The sequence below is a fragment of the Antechinus flavipes genome, chromosome 5, assembly GCF_016432865.1.
Source record: "Antechinus flavipes isolate AdamAnt ecotype Samford, QLD, Australia chromosome 5, AdamAnt_v2, whole genome shotgun sequence".
NCBI classification, from domain to species: domain Eukaryota; kingdom Metazoa; phylum Chordata; class Mammalia; order Dasyuromorphia; family Dasyuridae; genus Antechinus; species Antechinus flavipes.
The window spans coordinates 63,916,999-63,932,674 of NC_067402.1; the positions used below are offsets into that span (position 1 = coordinate 63,916,999).

The 15,676-nt window shown below is 33.6% G+C and overlaps 1 protein-coding gene across 1 annotated transcript in view; it reads right to left on the reverse strand.

Moving 5' to 3' along the window:
- ODAD2 (outer dynein arm docking complex subunit 2) overlaps positions 1–15,676 on the reverse strand; it is a 219,329-nt gene that overhangs the window by 200,640 nt on the left and 3,013 nt on the right. Inside the window, exons 2-7 of the mRNA XM_052000267.1 lie at positions 14,043–14,293; positions 11,437–11,594; positions 8,127–8,331; positions 7,300–7,406; positions 6,910–7,046; positions 6,129–6,245 (exon numbers count right to left, since the gene is read on the reverse strand). Of these exons, the coding sequence (XP_051856227.1) occupies positions 6,129–6,245; positions 6,910–7,046; positions 7,300–7,406; positions 8,127–8,331; positions 11,437–11,594; positions 14,043–14,266 (948 nt within the window). The 5' untranslated portion in view covers positions 14,267–14,293. The remainder of the gene's footprint in view (positions 1–6,128; positions 6,246–6,909; positions 7,047–7,299; positions 7,407–8,126; positions 8,332–11,436; positions 11,595–14,042; positions 14,294–15,676) is intronic.

The window sequence follows — 15,676 nt, forward strand, 5'->3', positions numbered from 1 at the left end:
CTTCCTAATGTGGAGTACAGCTCTTTACTATGCTGTCCTGCCTCTCACAGGTATATTTATATATTTCTGTGTCCTGGGAATATAAGACCCCTTAATAGGCATGTTGAAAAGATGTAAGGATAGACTACTATTGTTCTATAAGAAATGACAAGACTTACATGAACTAATGCAAATTGAAGTGAAAAGAACCAGAAAAATACCATATATAGTAACAAAAATATAGTATAGTGATTAACTGAATAACTTGACTATTCTGAGAAATACAACAATCCAAGATAATTTTCGAGGACTCGTGATTAAAAAATGCTATTGATCTCCAGAGAAAGAACTGATGGAGTTTGAATGCAGATAGAAGCAAATTTTTTTTCTTTGTTTTTCTTGGGGCTGAGTTTTTTTTTATAACATGAATTATATAGAAATGTGTTTTGTGTTACTGCACATGTATAATCTATGTAAAAATGCTTCCCTTTTCAATGAGGGTAGAATAGGAAGAAGAAAAGAGAATTTTGAACTCAAAATTTAAAAAGAAAAAAAAAATGTTAAAATTGTTTTTTACATTTAATTAGGCAAAAAAAAATTGAAAAAAATTAAGCATGTGGGAGGGAGAAGAGAAATGGATGGTTTTCAAGACATATTATGTCTACTTTTCAAGGGCATTATCAAGCTGGCCATAAAATGATGAATTTTTGCCCATAGCAAAACAATTGCAAAGTGGTGCTCATTTTGTGATAGCCCCCTTCTACTTTAGTATCAATGATGGCAATGAGTGCTAAGAATTATACCATTTACCAACTATTTGCAAACATTACCTGCTATTGGTAATCTAAAGGTAAGATCTATGCCCATTGACCAATGAAATGCTAAAAGAAGAATTATGTCATCTTGAGAGGCTTCCTTAGAATGACAGAAATGCAATTTCCTAGAAAGAATGAACTGTTTCATTATGGGTTTTGTATTTGAAGTACCTGACACACTTAATAAATGCTTGTTGATTAATTGAAATTAAATCAAAGGATAAGAAGAAATTGCAGCTAAATTGGCAGGATGGTTTATATGTTCTCCTCAGACAGACTTATAAGGAACTATCAGAGTTGATTTTTTCATGTTGCCAAAGAAAAAAAAGCAATATTTTGTGTGGCATTTGGTTATCTTGGATTAAAATGCTCAGGGAAAGCAAATGCAAAAAACCCACAAATAAATAATAAGAGTTTATGTGCCAAATTCTTTTGCAAAAGATGAAGAGTTAGGGAAGTTCTATAAAAATTCTCATTAAGACCCTCAACATTAGAGCAACTTGGCATTTTAATGTTCAATGACTTCAATGCAAAGGTAAGCATTAGAGAAGATAGCAAAAAAAATGTGTAAAGACATGAGATATTTCAAAGGCTTGTAGACTATATAGAAGCTGCATGTATTTCTATCATTAATAATTTCTTCAAAAAAAGAAGCAAGAGATAGAGAACAAGGCAATAACCAGTTAACATAAAAGATAAATTGAGTGCGACTAAACAGAGGGGAAATAGCTGGTTATTGATGTAACCATAATTTAATAAAAAGCAAGTTTCTGTATAGTCAGGCAATTGACTTGGGAGGGTATATGTTACAGTCAATACCAAACTAGAAGAAAGAATCAAAATGATGTGTACTAAAATTGAAGCAACCTGGCCTATTTAAAAAAGCAGTTGATATCTAAAAATGTAATATGTGTAAAAGAAAAGACATTCACTGAAACTGTAACTATTTCCTAAGGAAGTTTAACTAATGTAAATCAATCAACACAGTAAGGAGACCAAAAGTATCTAGAAACTGTTTCATCCAAGGAAAATCTTGATCTCCTTGCCAAGCAGCAATTATGGCAGCCAAGAGCAACACCCATTTAGGATATAAACTCATTTTCAAAATCATACCAAAGAGGTTGGCAGAAGATTATGAGAATTATATCTCACGAAATTCTAAGAAATAGTGGACAGGGAGAATTAAGTTTACAGAAAGCTTGGCAAGATATGCAAACAAATAAAATAATTCACTGAGCATTTAAGGATAAAATTAGAAAGAGAACTATACATGTACAATGAAAAAGATCTATAAACATTTTTATAGCAACCTCTCTGACTTTGCCCCATGCCTGGATTTTTCTTCCTCCTCATTTCTGTCTAATATCTCTGACTTCTTAAAAGTCCCAGTAAAACTGCATCTTCCACAAGAGGCCTTTCTCTATCCCCTTATTATTAGTATCCCCAATTTATTTTTTCTATACTTTGTTTTTACATAATTGTTTGCATGTTGTCTTGACCCATTATAGACTATAAGCTCCCAAAGAGCAGGAATTGTTTTTTTTTCATCACCACATTTAGACTCATCAATTACTTTTGTATTTCATGAGAAAAAAGAAAAAGCCTTAAGAGAAAAGAAAATGAGGAAAGCAAATGAATTGGATCCAGAGTACACATTGCAGAAACATTCAAAAGGCCTGATTTTGAAGGTGTTTGGGGATCAAATTTCAAAGTATCTGAAAGGAGGATATGAATCTCTTAAGAAAAAATCTTGAATCTTACTGTATAAAAAATTAAGAGAGGATGTTAATAACTACAGCCTATATGACTATCTCGCCATATTAATCGAAACTTCATGAGAATCTTCATATGCATCAAGGGAAATTTTCATGAAGCAATGAAAAGGAAACAAAAAATTTTCACATCAGATCACATGTTGTAATAACATAACTGACTGAAAGGTATAGAAAACCTACAATTCCACTTGCTTGGACTCACAGTAATAACAAAGCCTTAAAGGCCTTTTTTTGATTAACATTTTTACCATGGATATGTCAAATGAAACAATATTCCTTGAAAACTCTACATCAATGGCCCTCTGATAATTAATATCAGCCAAGATGTGGTGGGTTGCTGCTTAATGGCTAAAATACCAGATCTAGAATAAGGTGGACTTATGTTCAAATCTGTGACCCTGGGCAAATCATTTAACCCTGTTTGCCTCAATTTCCTCATCTATAAAATGAGCTACAGAAGGAAAAGATACCATCTAGTATCTTTGCCAAGAAAACTCCAAATGGAATCATGAAGAGTTGGACCTGACTGAAAAATAACTAAACAAAGGAAAAAAAACTGTCTTGAAGGATGTCCAAGCCACAGACAAAAATGAAAGAAGGCTTCTTTATAGATCATGAGCTCCTCCAGGTGCTTCTGATTATAGATATTGCAATGATTACATTTAGCCCCAGAATCTCCAAGAACTCTTTAAAAAGTAAAATTCACAATCATTTGAAAGAGTTCCATCTACCCATCTCTCTTCATGATCTATACACAATGAATGGATGAAGAATGCCTATTGTTGAGACTATGATAAATACATACAAGGCAGAGCTAGTCCATCAATACAAAAATCTCAGACAGACCCTGAGCATGGATGTTACCCCAAGTCTAAAAGTGAACAGGAAGAAGAAAGTAGATCAAATTGCCTTTGAAAAAAGTGCTTAATGCTATTAATGATCCCAAGCTCTTTCCTGAAATAAAGGCTCCCCTTTTAACATGAATCGATTGGTTGTTCTTCACTCTCCAAGAGAATCAAAATGACATATGTTAGAGTCAAAGTTACAGTACAGCCGACTGTGGCTGATCAGACCAATATGAACTTGGGATGCTCTGCCATAAGTCAGAAACAAATAGTCCTCATGAACATTTGGGGTGGATTCTCTAATTTTGTGCATCTTGGATTTCTTCTGGGCTAATTCACTTCTGCTTTGCCCCTAGAACCCAGCATCTTCTATGATGAGGGCACGCCATGCCGTGCTAGTGTTTTCTGTCATATGAGACCTTGAGAGTGTCCTTGTACTGCTTTTTCTGACTGTCTTCTGAGTGCTTGCTTAGCTTGTGTGAGATCTCCATAAAAACAGGTTGTTTTTGTTTTGGCAAGCTGACATTAAGCATTCAAACAATGAGACCAGCCCAACAGAATTGAGCTCTATGTTGTGGAGTTGGAATGCTTGGCAGTTTACTTTGAGAAAGTTCCTCAGCATCTGGTACCTTATCCTGCCAGGTGATCTTCAGAATCATCCAAAGACTGTTCAAATGCAAGTGATTCAGTTTCCTGGCATGATGCTGCTAGACTGTCCAGGTTCCACATGCATATAATTATGAAGTTAACACAACAACTCGGTAGATCTTGAATTTAGTAGTCAGTCTAATACTTCTTCTCTCCTACACTTTCCTTCAGAGCCTCAGAGCCTCCATAACTATATGTCATGAAGTAGCACTGTCTCCCAAAAACAAATTGAAAGTTAACCACGAGGCATCAGAAGGGTGCATAGTGTGAATAGGCTGTATCACATTGTCAACATTGAATTATTCAAGAGGATCAGTAGTGTACAGATATTGTCAGAATGAGATGTGACCAGGAAGGGGATAAGCATATGGATAGAATAAGGGATAAACCAACAAAAAGTACCCTATTTACATCCACATAATGCTGTAGAGGAAGGTACATTGAGTGGATGCTAATGTGAAATGTATGGGAGGCTTTGGACATGAATCTCACAGGATAGCACAGCATGGACAGATTATGATATCCATCTCCAAGGGACTGCCCCCATTGATGAGATCAAATATCCATCAAGGTATCAAAAGTATCATTTAATACATCCGAAGAGCAAACAATACAATGGCATTTTCAGAGACAAATAAACAACTTTGACAAAAGGATTCTCATATATGCTAGAAACAAATAATTAAATGCTTAAACTCTAATTATATTTCAGGGAAACAGCCCAAAGGTATTTAAGTGGATATGTTTCCAAGGAAATTGATATGTAAAACCCTGATTGATGGCTTTGCAGTGTTTGCAAAATAAGAAAATTATTTTTCTTAATATTGAGTTCCAGCCCAATTATGTATCAGGCAGTTTACCAGGTTCTGTTGGAAGGTACCCATCCTCAAAGTTGCCAAAGATGTGTGAGCATGGGACTTTAAGTCAGAACATCTGGATTCTGGCCCTAACTACCTCATAATAGTAGCTGTGTGGCTGAGACCCTTAAGCAAACTGACTCTGAATTTCATTCTCTATCAAATAGAGATAATAATATTTACATTACTGGTACCAAAAAGCTGCCATGGCAAAAGTGTTTTATTAACTGTGGAGGACAATGTAGAGTGTCCTGCATGTGAGATACTTTCTAAATTTTTAGAACACTCTACTATAGCTGTTATATGGTAGTAAAATGTGCACTACAACAATCTCCAGAAAATTAAAAATGAATATCACATAGACAACAATGGAGAAGAAGCACATAGTATGTGTGAGTAGATGCCAACATATAACATCTATATATAACATATATACATATATATAACATATAACATATAACCAAATGTGAATAAAAAATGGCATCAGCTTGGCTAGTCATAGGCCAAGAACAAAGGATGCCAGGTAGGCTGTGAGAAATACCAGGAGAAAGAAAAAAAGGCCTTTAGCATCTTGGGTAGAAATTCTGTGGCAAATTTATGGGAGGATATGGGCAAAAATTGGGCAGCATGGGGTTGCAATCTGCTTCATTTGATGGGAACCTCCAAACTGATAAGAGTAATATGCATTTAAATACGTGCATATTTGAGAATGCAGAGCTATTGAATTTGAATTATTATTTATGATATGACTTTTGTCTTTAACAACCTTCTGGTATAAGAAGCTAATCAATAAGGTACTAAGGAAAAAAAAAAAACTAGAACAGAGAAGAAAAAAAAAACCTTCAAATTACATTGGCTAGCAATATGCCCAAATTCTTTTCTTGTTTTTGTTTGTTTATCTGTTTGTTTTTTACTATAAAGCTTTTCTGGATGGCAAAAGACATGGAAATTCCATCTGTCCCAGATGCTAGAGGTAAAAAATAATTTTAAAACGCCCCAAATTACAAATATTTATCATTTTCATACTTTAACATACTTTCAAACATTAACTTTGTTACCCAAAAAGTTGTGATTTTTTTTAAAGACATGAAATAATTCTCCATTTGAATTTAAATACATGGTATTTTAAACCAAAGTAACCAAGGGTAAGGTAATTTCATAAATTAAATGAAATCTAACACAAGTAGTAAACAGTCAGATACAACCTACCTGTTTTGATATATTTTCTGAAAATTTTGCTGATTTTTCTCTTAAAATTGTGACAAGATCTTTATATATATCACTGCACCTCTCATAATTAATTTCTTCTGTGTCACTTTCAATGCCCTTAAAGATAAAATTTTAAATGTTACTACTAAAGATTTTATTATATCATTCTATAAATTATATTTTATAGTGCTACAATCGTCTACAGAATTTTTCTTGGGATACTAGAATTTAAATTATTACCTGAAGACAGGGTATATATTAGAAGAATTTAGAAGCCATAGAGCATGGTAGGGATTCTGGGTAGCTTACTGGGTTGATTTCTAGTGGGACTGTGAGTCCAGTTAAAGAAAATCCAGGATATGAAAGTTCACTTAAAGAAAACTGGTCACAAATCCAAGAAATTCAACCACCTGTGGTAGTAAAATTTAAACAGCATCTCTCAAAATCCACAACTTAAGAAACAATTGAACTATATGTTCTGTGCTTCAAAGAATTCTTTCTTTGAGGGATTTAAAACTTACAATGTAGAAGAAATTATTTTAAATCCTATACACTGACTTGTAAATCCAGAAACATGTCAGTCTTGTTCTGTCAGCCATGCTCAGTATCATTGGTTTTGATATTCCCAATACATTGACAGGCAAACAAATTTTGTAGACTCATACTTGGTTACATGGACATAACCTAAGATAGCTACAGGGAATTGCCACCATTAAGACTATCATTGTTTAGGTATATTGCACATTTGTTGGTTCTAATTCTGGCTCTGCTTTTTACTTACACCATTTACAAAAACTCCTGCTGTGCTACAAGTCAGGTAGATAAAATCACAGTCATGGGGTTTCACGGTTAAATAACAAATTTCCCCTTGCATCTGTCTCCAAGGTGGGGCCCGACACCCATTTGCAAATTCAAAGTCTGCAAACAATTGTCAGTCAAAAAACAAAAGCAATTTAGACTACATTTCTACAGAATTATAAACTTTAAAATAAATTTCTTATTAATTTTCACATGAATTTTCATTTTCTAAATTTTCACAGCCATAAAATTTTTTTCATGAATTTTCATTATCTTAAAACAAAAAAAAAAGTTCAAATTTATGGATATTTGAAGTATTTTGAGAATGTAGTAATGGAACTTTTTTTCAGAATAAAATTGAAAATATTTAAACCTGATGTATAATTGATAGATTCCAAAACTGTTTGTTCTCCTTCTCCTGAGAAACGCTTGAGCAGATCTACATCATTTTTAATTGAAGCTGGACTTAAACGTGTTTCCCTGAAATTGACGACAAAAAAAGCCCTCAGGTGTGATACTTAAAAAAGAATATCCTTTGAAAACAAGTAAAAAATAAAGCATTTTTCAGACTGAGATATCCTTCCTTTTATAATGTGAATTGTTGCTAATATACAGCTTATTTCATAGAAATTAAAGGAATGAATAATTCATTTTGCTAAATACTACATGTAACTATCAACCAAAATATTAATTACATATCCTAATTAGACTAATTTTATAAAACTGAACAAAATCAGTTATGTTATCATATTTTCATTATACTTTAGTAATATGTAAGAAAATCTTATAGATTTTTGAAAACCATAAGGTCATTTAACATTTTCAGAACTAGATAATAACTGACAAGTGATTTAATCATTTATTAGGGAACTTAATGTATACAATCAAATGAGTTGTTTCAGAAGTTTGTCTCATTCAGAAAAGTGAAACCATTAAAAAAATCATCTTAGTTTAATTTCATTTTAATGCAAATATTTATTTAAACTATGAAAATCTCAGTTTTTTCATTTGTTAAAAGAGGAGATTGGATGAGACATTACCTAAAGGGACCTTCTAATTCTAAAATATTATAAGACTTCATATTATGTTTCCTAATTTTATTCTACCAATTGAAAAAAAATGTTTTTGATGAACCTAAACTCTCTTTAAAAAAATCTTTCTTACCCAAGCCCTCCCCCCCACCATACCAAGCCCACTTACAAAGAGATATTTTTTAGAGAACTATCGAGCAGGTTCATATCCAGTTGTTGCAGCAGAAGCGAGATTTTTGTTTTAAGGTTATTTTCATAATTTTCATCTTTCTTCATTTTATCTAGGAAACGTATTGCAGTCAAATCATCATCTTCTTTTTCTACTATTCCTTGTGCTGCTGCTCCCAAAATTTTCATTATAGGGTCTCTATTAGCTGCCAAAATACAAACACATATCCTTCTATTTAGCTCCTCCTCTTCTTAATGTACACTTGGGATTTTCTTGGAAAAGATACTGGAGTATTTGCCATTTCCTTCTCCAGCTCATTTTACAGATGAGGAAACAGAGGCAAACAGGATGAAGTCATTTGTCCAGGGTCACGTAGCTAATAAGTGTCGGAGATCTTTCCATTATACCATACTATAACCCTCAATATGTATCTTGAGTGAAAATAAACTATTTCAAAACTTTAAAATTAGCTCATAAATTACTCTAACTTTTGATGATGCGACTTGGCTGTTAATGCTAAAAATAAATTATCCATGCCTAATAATCAATATAATCCCTCTTTCTCAATCTCTATGATGTCTTGCCTTCTCCTCACTTCCTATGTTCTTTCTCAGCTTTCTTAACTGACTCGTGTCCTTAAGAGTGTCTCTGCAAAATAAAGCCAGCAATGTCACACATACTTTCTTGTGGGTGGTAAAAGTACCTCCCCAAGTTATACTTATGTAACAATTATAATCTATAATCTCTCTTTTTTGCTGTAGATGAGAAGTTAACCTGCACATGTGGATATGCCATGTATCTACAGGTTTCAGAACCACTAAATTCTAAATTTTGAAGAAGTCAAGGATCAACCGTCAGATGTTCAAGCAATAGACTAAAAGAAAACAAATTCTCTCTTCACTATTTTTGCTTATGCAAGAACCGGGGTAAGAATACTGCTTACAGAATGAGACTTTAGGAAAATATTGATGTTTAAAGGAAATTAAGAAGGTGAGGCTGAGAGGGAATGCTTTAGAACAGAGAATAACCAATGAGGGAAAACATTTTAACAAATACTATGAATCGAGGAAAGGAAAATAAGACTTTGTGAAGAGGTATATTCCATAGGAAACAAGAAACTAGACTGAGGTTTACATAATTATGGAGGAGGCAGCTTTGACAGAAAACCAAAAATCTACCTGGAGTCCAGAAAGAATGAAAAAATACTTGTCTCTATGAGTAAAGAGCGAGTGACTAATCTGGAGATTAAACAGTAATTTTTTTTTATAAAAACATATCCCAAGGATTCTTAACCTAGGGACCATGAAATTATTTTTTAATGTGATGACTGTTTCAATTGATTGCCTTTGTATTATTGATTTTATGTATTAAAAGTTTTTATTCTGAAAGGGGCTGAAAAGCCTTCATCAGACTGACAGTGCTTCTGTGACACAAAAAAATGGTTAAGAACTTCTGCTCTAACCAGATTCAGAGAAGGTGCCATGTATTGACACATGACCTACTTATATATGTCATGGGGTTGTTAAAGTGACTTTATAATATATTCATGATCCTTCATGGAAATAGGAATGAGAGAGTTGGAAAGGATTAGGCTCCAGTGCCAAGTTGGAAGTGTCAAAAAAGAAGAATCCTTTTCTCCCAATTCTAGCATTCAGTGACAAAGCATGGGAATATGGGGTGCTTTCTGTTTAATGCTGGGTACTTTTGTCATATGGTTCTTACATGGTAACCAAGCTAATAGCAGGACATGGACTATCTGGACAAGGAGCTAATTCTAATTAGAAATATCTGGAACACCATCATAGCAGATAATCAAATCCATCCTTTCCCCGGGGTTTCAGAGCTTCAGTGCAGACTTACATCATGTGAGTGGCTCAGCCAAAAGAGAAACTTGTACTTAACTGCGGTTAAAAGAGATTATCTCCCATACTGTGAGAGCAGGGAGCTGTGACAGTTGCCTTGGCAGTGCCCTCCAGACCACTGTAGATCTGTGTGGTACAAAGAAGATACCTAGTGGTCACTCTATTATACCCAGAGGAATATAAAAATTGGTGGGAAGAAGGGCAGAAGGATGGGAATGGAGATGAGTCTTTAAATGAGTCATACCAGAATTGACACAAAATTGGAAGCTCAAGAATTTTTTAATCATGTTAAAGCATCAAGTAGTCCATTCAAAGTAAAAATTTACAATTATAAACTGACTTGAATATAATAGTACTGTCTAAAAAATTGTAGATAAAATCTTTTGCATAAATTGAATACAAGGGTTTCAAAATCATCATATTACTCTGGTTTTGAGTGATCAATATAAATTTCTAGTATGAAATAATTTAAATAAATTCTTTCCCAGGAATTATTCAATTGTTCAACAAGCATGTATGAAGAAGCTACTATGAGCTGGCCACTATATTTGACAATAGGGATAGAAAGAGCTTTAATTCATCAGGGAAAATATCAACTACATTTAAGGAAAATCCATAACTACCTAAAGTAAATTCAAAGTAATGGGTGGGCAATGGAACAATAGTAAATGGGAAGATCAGGGAAGGCCTCACCTAGGAGGAAGCCATGGAACTGGAAATTAGGGGTAAGAGTAATAAGGGAAGAGATTTTAGGAATGGGCAATAACCTGTGCAAAGCCAGGAAGAAACACAAATGGAATATCATGGATTCGGAATAAATGAATAGGAAAGTATAACTGGAAGGGAGAGTATATAGAAAGTAACATATAAGGGCAGCCAGGTGGTACAATGAATAGAGCACTAGCCCTGGAGTGAGAAATGCCTGAGTTTAAATCCCACCTTAGACATGTACTAGTTGTGTGACTCTGGACAAGTCACTTATTAACTCCAACCACACACACAATAAGGAAAGTAATTCATAATAATTCTGGAAAAATATATTAGAAACAGATAGCAAAAGTCTCGTCAAATGTAAGAGTTGGTCTTTTATCAATTGAGATAACATATGAAAAGCATTGCGTAAATCTTAGAGTGCTATTTAAATCCTAACTGCTGGAGCTACAGTTGCTGCTCCTTTTCTTTTTCCTCCTTCTCTCTAGCGCAATTATTAATTAGAAATATTGCAATATTATTACAAACCTGTATTATAGAGGAAATAGGAAGACACTAAAGTTGCTGGGAAAGGAAAGTGTCATGATGTGACCTGTGTTTTAGGAATATCACCCACTTAGCACCTGTGTGCAGGAAAGATTCTTGAAGACAGACCAATTAGGAGACTAATTAAATGTTTGCATTTACAGATCTGATTGTGGATACAAATATATATCATGTGAGTGGCTCAGCCAAACCTTCAAGACATGCTTGCGTTTCCTTCAACTTTTTATCCTTGGCAAAATGTAACAGGCGCGACAGTTGACCAAAGCTGCTGACTTTAATATCACTTCCAGACAAAAACAGTAGTGGCTCCCCATCTTTGGAATTTTCTTCTGATTTAACTGTTGTTCCACTGAAGAGGAAAAAGAGCAAATGAAGCACTGAAGATTGATTCATTACTAACAAAACTTTCTTAAAAGAATGACATGTTAGGGGCAGCTAGGTGGCCCTGTGGATAGAGCACCAGCCCTGAAGTCAGGAGGACCTAAGTTCAAATCTTAGCACTTCCTGGCTGTGTGAACCTGGGCAAGTCACTTAACCCCAATTGCCTCAGCTTAAGGGAAAAAAAAAAAGAATGAAGTTTTAACTCACTTGAACAAGCAACTTCTCTAGGTTATTTATGGTACACAATAAATAAGAATATTTACATTGGAGAGTTGACCTTTCCCTTCTTATTCAGAATATATGTATGCCCTCAAGCCCCAGGATTTACCAGTACTCAACAACAAGAATATATGAGCAACACTCCAGTGATAAATTTCCCTTTTTAATCTATCTATGGCTGCATTAAGTCAGATAAGTGAAAGGAAAGGGCAAACTTTGTCTTTTACTTCTTTAAATATTTGACACATTTGAAAAAAAAGAATACTACAAAATCATTCATTATTTGGTCATTTTTCCTTGAACATTTTTCATACCATTTCAATTAATGGCTAGATAATTTCTATGTTACTTTTTCTTAAAGAACAATGTATTCACCCATTTGAAGATATGATGGTTAGGATTTGTAAACACAGCAGAAAGCAAATGGGCTTCTTTATTAAGTTGATGTTTTTAGGGTTGATTTCCCAAAATATGATCTCCAGAAATGCAAATTAACAAGAGGGATGAATTTTTTTAATTGAATATTAACAAAATATTTAAATTATTTATTAAATGAAGTTTCCTTGTTTGTTATTTACTTTTCCTTGTAAATAAGGCTTATGTTGAGAATCTCAAAGGGACAAGAAGACAATCCCCCTCCCCCCCAGGTTTCACTTTATTGAAAGAAACATTCTCTCTAGATATTTACCTTAAGGAAAAAAATATAACTTTTTTCATGGCAAGTAAGAGATCTTGATCGAGGACAATCTTATTGTACTTACAGGATACAAGTGGGTATGTGTATAGTTAATTATATATACATATATATACATCAGTACATTTATATAAATATACAAATACATCAATATATATACATGCATATATATGCATGTGCATGGTATATGCACATTTAAATTTAGACCCTACAAAAATATTTATAACCTATTGTAATAATATTTTAAATCTTCACAAATTGTTATTGTTGAGTTTTTTTTAAAACTTATTTATACATATGTTATTTTTCCTCTCTAGAGCCAGCAACTCTTGCTTCTGACACATATTGGTTGTATGATCCCAGGTAAGTCATTTACTTCTCATTGCTCTAGGACAATAGTATCAAATTCAAATAGAAACAGGGACTACTAATTGGTAGATAAGGATCCCTACAAGTTCTATATTGACTTAATTTTAAAACGTGATTCTACCTATGTTTTATTAATTTTGATTTATTTTAATAATTTTTCCCAATTATCTTTAAAAATATGTTTCAGGTCACCTGGGAAGTCTGTTGTGTTTGATACCTTTATTCCAAGATGATAAGATGCAGAAAAGGTACCAATTTGCATTGGTAAAAAAGAATTTCCTCATCTGTGAGTTCTCTAAACAAATAAAATCACAAATGTGGTCTCCAGCTCTGATGAATAAGATTTTGCCTCTTATTTTACATGTTTGATTTTATAGTTTTCTTGACTTAAATGAAGTTTACAATGTTTAAAATTGCGTTTTTTAAAGAAAAGGGATGGACTTATTTAGTTGTGGAAAATGGAAGTATTTAATAAATGTTTGTTGAATGTTTCATTTACAACATTTTCAACTTTAACATCAAGTTACTCTCTCATCATTTACAATGGAATTTAAAAACAAGACACAGAGTTGTCATAATCTCACTGAGTTTAAATATCACCATCCTACCTAATCTTCAAGTTAATGTCTTGAGAGAAATGTATTTTTGATAGGATTACACATAAAGGCAGCATAAGCAATACTATCATAGTAATAAATATATAAACTTGTGCAGGGGTAAGTCTGACCCACAGTTGTTTAGATATGATAATGGAGCAAAAAAGATATTTTGCAGGTCGTTCAACAGCTAACAAAAAAAAGCTTTATTTAGCCAGATCAGGAGTAGGATATGCACTGAAGACACCTTGAGTTAACTTAGCTAAGGGATGATCCCTTCCCTGAATTATCCATTACAATCTGATTTAATAGTCAAGCCAAAGATCCCTCTTCCCCCATCCCCATCTCCAATCTGTAGCTGCTTAATACTCTGGTTCTTGATATTCTGACCTTTTGGCTCCCTGAGCCAATCATATCTCAAAGAAGGTTTCAATATTTTAAGGAAAAATTAGTAAAACTTGCATGAGGGGAAGGATAGGGATATTGTGCCTACCATAACACCAGAGATAATACTTATTAAATACAGCTATAGGCTTACCTGACAACATAGCCTGATTCAAATTCTGAAGGTTCCAAGGTTGTAGGCCATTGAAGTGACTCTTTGAAAACAAATTCTGCCTCTTGAGGATATTTAGTACCAAAGGACTCCACAAACTTGACGATGTCTTTTAGAAGGGATTCATTTAAAGGGGTAAGTTCTAAGGTGCCAGCTCCAAATCCAGCAGTGGTCCACTGAGCTGCTCTCGTTAATGCTACCCCCATGGGATCAGCTAACAGATAGACTTGAACCTTAACAAACAAATTAAAATGAATTAGAAACAATATGATGCTGGTCCTGCCTGCGTGAGGAAACACTCTTATTTTTAATTTACTAAGAAAGAAGTAAATTAACCCACTACCATCCCCAAATTTCCATTCTCTTTCTCAATTAAAAAAATTAGCAAATAACAATTCAATGTGAATGATGAATTGTTTTTTTGTTTGTTTATTTGTTTTTGCCATCCTTCTAGGAATGCAGTAAAATGTTTGCTAAGGTTCCTTCTAAGTTTGAAATTCTATAAATATGGATATAGTACAATATAGTATGGGTAACCACTGACCAGCATATGAAAAACTTTCTAATTTTTTGCTGGCTCAGAAAAGGTTATGGAACTTAGCTTTCATTAATATAAGGGAATTTATATTGTGGAAATGCCTTCTACTAATACAATCATCAACTGAACTATAACTTTTAGTCTTACACCAGGGTTTTTAACCTGGTGTCTATGAATAGATTTCTTGGAGTCTGTGAACTTGGAAGATTAGTTTTTCTTTTAATTTTCTCTAACCTTTAGCTAAAATTTAGTATTTATTTCAATCATAATGAATAAAGAAAATAAAACATTATTCTGAGAATGAGTCCATAGATTTCAGCAGATGGTCAAAGAGGTTCATGACACTCATGAAAAGAAGATATCATGGAGCCCTTTTCTTTTTTTTTTTAATAATAGCTTTTTATTTTCAAAATACATGCATAGATAGTTTTTAACATTCACCCTTGCAAAACTTTTCATTCCAAATTTTTTCTCCCTCCTTTCCCTCTACCTCCTCTCCTAGACAGCAAGTAATCCAATGTATGTTAAACATGGGCAATTCCTCTATACATATTTCCCCATTTATCATAATGCAAAAGAAAAATCAGGTCAAAAAGGGAAAAAAATGAGAAAGAAAAAAACAAGCAAGCAAACAACAACAAAAAGAGTGAAAATACTATGTTGTGATCCACATTTCAGTCCCCACAGTCCTTTATGGGGATGCAAAAGGCTCTCTCCATCACAAGTCTATTGGAATTGGTCTGAATTGCCTCATCTTGAAAAGAAGCAAAGTGAAGCTTTTTTCCTTAATACTTACTTAGCTCGAATCCCAAGTAATTAAGTGAAGATGAAACTTGAAACTCAGGTCATCTGGATTCCAAGGTCAGCTTTCTAGCCACTACACCACATTGTCTCTAATATTACTTTGAAATTAACAATTTTCTTATTCTTTGCCCCTGAATCTTAAAACTAAGCCTAAGAGATATGACTCCAAAGTTGAGTGAAAAGAACTAAAGATAGCTAAAGCTGGTCCATTTGAATTATTAAAAGTAAAGACCACTCCTTAGGAATTGGGTTATCACATGCAAAATGAAGCAAC